Genomic DNA, 4,439 nt, shown 5'->3' on the forward strand with positions numbered 1-4,439 from the left:
ACAGCATGTTTATTTCTATCTTTATCCTAGTTGCATGCAGTTTGTTTCAAATTTTTTCATCCCTGGCATTAAAAATTTAAGTTTCAGCCGGGCGCGGTGGCTCAAGCCTGTAATCCCAGCACTTTGGGAGGCCGAGACGGGCGGATCACGAGGTCAGGAGATCGAGACCATCCTGGCCGACACGGTGAAACCCCGTCTCTACTAAAAAGTACAGAAAACTAGCCGGGCGAGGTGGCGGGCGCCTGTAGTTCCAGCTACTCGGGAGGCTGAGGCAGGAGAATGGGGTAAACTCGGGAGGCGGAGCTTGCAGTGAGCTGAGATCCGGCCACTGCACTCCAGCCTGGGCGGCAGAGCGAGACTCCGTCTCAAAAAAAAAAAAAAAAAAAAAAAAAAAAAAAAAATTTAAGTTTCTCATTTTCTACTAATTTTTATGAAACACGGATAAAATGCGTAAATAATGCTGTTTCAGGTGAGGAGGCAGGCAATACCCTCTCCCAACCACATTTTCAATCCACCTACTGTTGCACAAATGTCTGCTGTTGTACAAGAGACTGAATTCAGCATATACAAGTTATACTATACACTTATGAAAATCAAGGAGAAACTTAAGTCAGCATGGACCCAGCAGTAGTTTTAACACTTTTTTTCACATGGTGCAACAGTAGCATCTTTTTTTTTTTTTTTTTTTTGAGATAGGTTCTTGCTTCGTTGCCCAGATTGGAGTACGGTAGCATTATTATAGTTCACTGCAGCCTCGAACTCCTGGGCTCAAGTGATCCTCCCTTCTCCGCCTCTTGAATAGCTGAAACTACAGGTGCCTGCCACCATGCCCAGCTAATTTTTAAATTTTTTGTAGAGACAAGGGTTTTTTCTATGCTGCCCAGGCTCATCTCCTTATGTTGCCCAGGCTTCAAGTGATCTTCCTGCCTCAGCCTCCCAAAGTGGTGCAATCATGGCTCACTGCAGCCTTGACCTTTTGGGCTCAGGTGATCTTCCCACCTCAGGCTCCTTTGTGGCTGGGACCACAGGTGCATACCACCATTCCTGGTTAGTTTTTTATTTTTATTTTTTGTAGAGATAGGTCTCCTTACTTTGGCCAGGCTGGTCTCCAACTCCTGGGCTCAAATGATCCTCCTGTCTCCGCCTCCAAAAGTGCTGGGATTATAGGCATGAGCCACTGTTCCTGGTCCTGGCCAATTTTAACACTCTTAATTCCATAGCTTTCTTTGTGGGAAGATGATTTTGACTCTGTGGCAAAAAGGAGCAGCAAAGATTTAAAATACCAGTCAGACAGCAGGTTACAAAAGTTGAACTGTGCTCATGGCAGGACTCAGTAAATACCTTTTAAAAAAATATAGTACATTGATTTCAAGTGTAGTGAGATTCTCCAATATCTATCAACATTGGTTCACATAATATACAATTTATTCTTTTAAAGCATATTACTTAGGAATTTTTAGTATATTTGCAAAGTTGTGAATTGATTACTAGCTAATTCCTGAAAATTTTTATCACGTCAAAAAGAAATCCCATACTCATTAGTAGTCCCTCCCTGTACTTACCCTGGCACTCCCAGCCCCCAATTCCTGGCAACCATTAATTAACTCTTTATCTGCAAGGATTTGACTATTCTGAACATTTCACACAAATGGAATCATACAATACATGACGTTTTGCGTCTGGCTTCTTTCACATAGCATAATGTTTTCAAGGGCCATCCATGTTGTAGCATGTGTTAATACTTCATTCCTTGTAATGGCTGAATAATATTCCATTTTATAGATATGCCATGTTTTATCAGTTTATCAGGTGATGGTACAGTTGTTTATACTTTTTGGCTAGTGTGAATAATGCTGCTATTAGCGTTTATGTACAAGTTTTTGTGTGAACATATGTTTTAATTTCTTTTGGATGTATACCTAGAATTGCTGGGTCATATGGCACATCTATGTTTGATGTTTTGAGGACCTACCAAACTGTTTTCCAAGTGGTTGCACCATTTTAAATTTCCACCAGCAATATATGAAGTTTCTAACTTCTCCACATTCTTGCCAACACTTGTTATTTGTATGTAGGTCTTTCTTTAATTGTAGGCACCTTTAATATTGAATAGTATTAATGAGAGGCCAATAAGTATGAAAAATAGGTATGAAAAAATTTCGTAGAGATAATAAATTTATTTCTGGGACATCTTGATAAATAGTTTAACATATTGTTGAAGTTTTCATTTTTTTCTCTCTGTTTTCCTCCCTTTTTCTCAGATCTTTTTTCCTCTTGAAATGGGGTCTCACTCTGTTGCCTGTGCTGCAGTGCGGTGGCCTGATCTCAGCTCACTGCAACCTCTGCCTCCCAGGTTCAAGTGATTCTCCTTCCTCAGCCTCCTGAGTAGCTGGGATTACAGGTGTGTGCCACCACACCTGGCTAATTTTTGTATTTTTAGTAGAGATGGGGTCTTACCATGGTGGCCAGACTGATCTCAAACTTCTGACCTCAAGTGCTCTGCCTGCCTTGGCCTCCCAAAGTGGTGAGATTACAGGTGTGAGCCACTGCTCCCAGTTCTTTTTTCCTGTTATATCTCTCTTCTTTCCTTTAGTTTTTAAAAAAATTACATAATCAAACATGTGTATTTTAACATTAACCAATATAGGGATGTACAAAAAAAATTAACTCACTCAACTCTTCCACTGCAACTCCTAACATAACCAATGTTAGTAGTTTATTCAGTATATCCTCACACTTTTAAAACTCTGTGCATATGTACATAAGTTTGTGATAAAAATATTCAATACTCATCACTCTGCAACTTACTTTTGAATATTTTGAAGATTATTTCTATATTAGCTGTTGTAAGTACGCTTAAATGGTAGATAAATTTCCTTCTCTTTCTAGCTTTCAAAATATATATGACACACAAACAAACAATATTTAGTATATGCACACACACACTGCATCTCTAATTGATCCTGGATTTCATTTTGTTGTATCATGAGAAAGGAAACTGTTAGTATGGTCAAATTGACTTGTTTTGACTTTGCCTTATGTTCCCATTTGTTTTCTCTGTTCTTTACATATTTGACGTTCACCACAATCACTTGGATTAAAATGTGTGGATTATTTTTTGGAGATAGGGAGCTTACCATGTTGCTTAGGCTGGTCTCCAGTTCCTGGCCTCAAGGGATTTTTCCACCTCAGCCTCTTGAGTAGCTGGGATTACAGGCATGAGCCACTGTGCCCAGCTTAAAACCTGTGGATTTATCAGTAGAAAATGTTCATGTAAAGATATTCCTGTAAGGGAACCCATTGCTCCTCCAGTGGAAGGAAGCTTGAACTCATCCCTTCAAGAAAGAAGCTCCTCCCCTTGTATTTCTATTGGGTTTTGCATTCAGACTGAGCTTCCTTCACTCACCCATATGAAGTGTCTACCTTCTGCAGACTCCAGTGGCTCAGGAACTGGGGATGCAGTGCCAGGCTCGTGGTGTCCTGCAGCAGATGTGGGGAGCTTTCCTTCTTTATGTCTCCATGAAGATGGGAGGTAAGTCTCAATCTAATAGCAAATGCTGCTAGGAATTTTCAAAACAATTTCCTTTCAGCTAAATTATTGCAAATTTTGACATTTGTAATAAGAGTATTTCCTGAATATGCATTTTCCTAATGTGGTGCTAATTGTCCTCCTATTACTATGGCTGCTGCTGTTACTGCAACCATTTATTTCAGTCTAAGAAATTCTCCCATCAATGGCAGTTCTTTTGTGACCACATGGAGGCATCATTTAAAAAATTATTTCAATAGTTTTTGAAAGAAACCTCATTTTTAATAATGATGGGGCTTCTGGGAGTGCTGCCCTAGTAACAATCATGTATCTTGTCATAGGCACTGCAGGACAAAGCCTTGAGCAGCCCTCTGAAGTGACAGCTGTGGAAGGAGCCATTGTCCAGATAAACTGCACATACCAGACATCTAGGTTTGATGGGCTGTCTTGGTACCAGCAACGTGATGGCGGAGCACCCACATTTCTTTCTTACAATGCTCTGGATGGTTTGGAGGAGAGAGGTCATTTTTCTTCATTCCTTAGTCGCTCTGATAGTTATGGTTACCTCCTTCTACAGGAGCTCCAGATGAAAGACTCTGCCTCTTACTTCTGTGCTGTGAGAGACACAGTGACTATGAGGCCTCCTTAACTGTGCCAGAATTCAAAAGACAACCAGTGGAGTACAGGTGGGCTTGAGAAGTTCTAGAACTTTCTGAGTGTATGTTTGCTTACCCTCTAATTTTAAACTTGTTTAGAATATGTAGCATAGGGCTCCTAAACTGAACCCCATTATTTTATGAACCATTGATTGCTAAAGAGAAGGACAAACTATTTTTTTCTCTCTTTCTTCTTCAGTTTCTCCTTTTCCTCTTCCTCCTGCTTATTTATACCTCCTGTATCCTGTGGTCCC

General features: G+C 40.3%; 1 gene segment (V, D, J or C); it reads left to right on the forward strand.

Annotated features, from left to right (window-relative positions):
- The first annotated feature begins 3,416 nt into the window (after nt 1–3,416).
- LOC112628366 lies at nt 3,417–4,178 on the forward strand. The segment is given in 2 exon segments: nt 3,417–3,532; nt 3,871–4,178. Coding segments are annotated over 2 exon segments (384 nt in total).
- Nucleotides 4,179–4,439: the final 261 nt, after the last annotated feature.

The sequence above is a fragment of the Theropithecus gelada genome, chromosome 7b, assembly GCF_003255815.1.
Source record: "Theropithecus gelada isolate Dixy chromosome 7b, Tgel_1.0, whole genome shotgun sequence".
Classification (NCBI taxonomy): domain Eukaryota; kingdom Metazoa; phylum Chordata; class Mammalia; order Primates; family Cercopithecidae; genus Theropithecus; species Theropithecus gelada.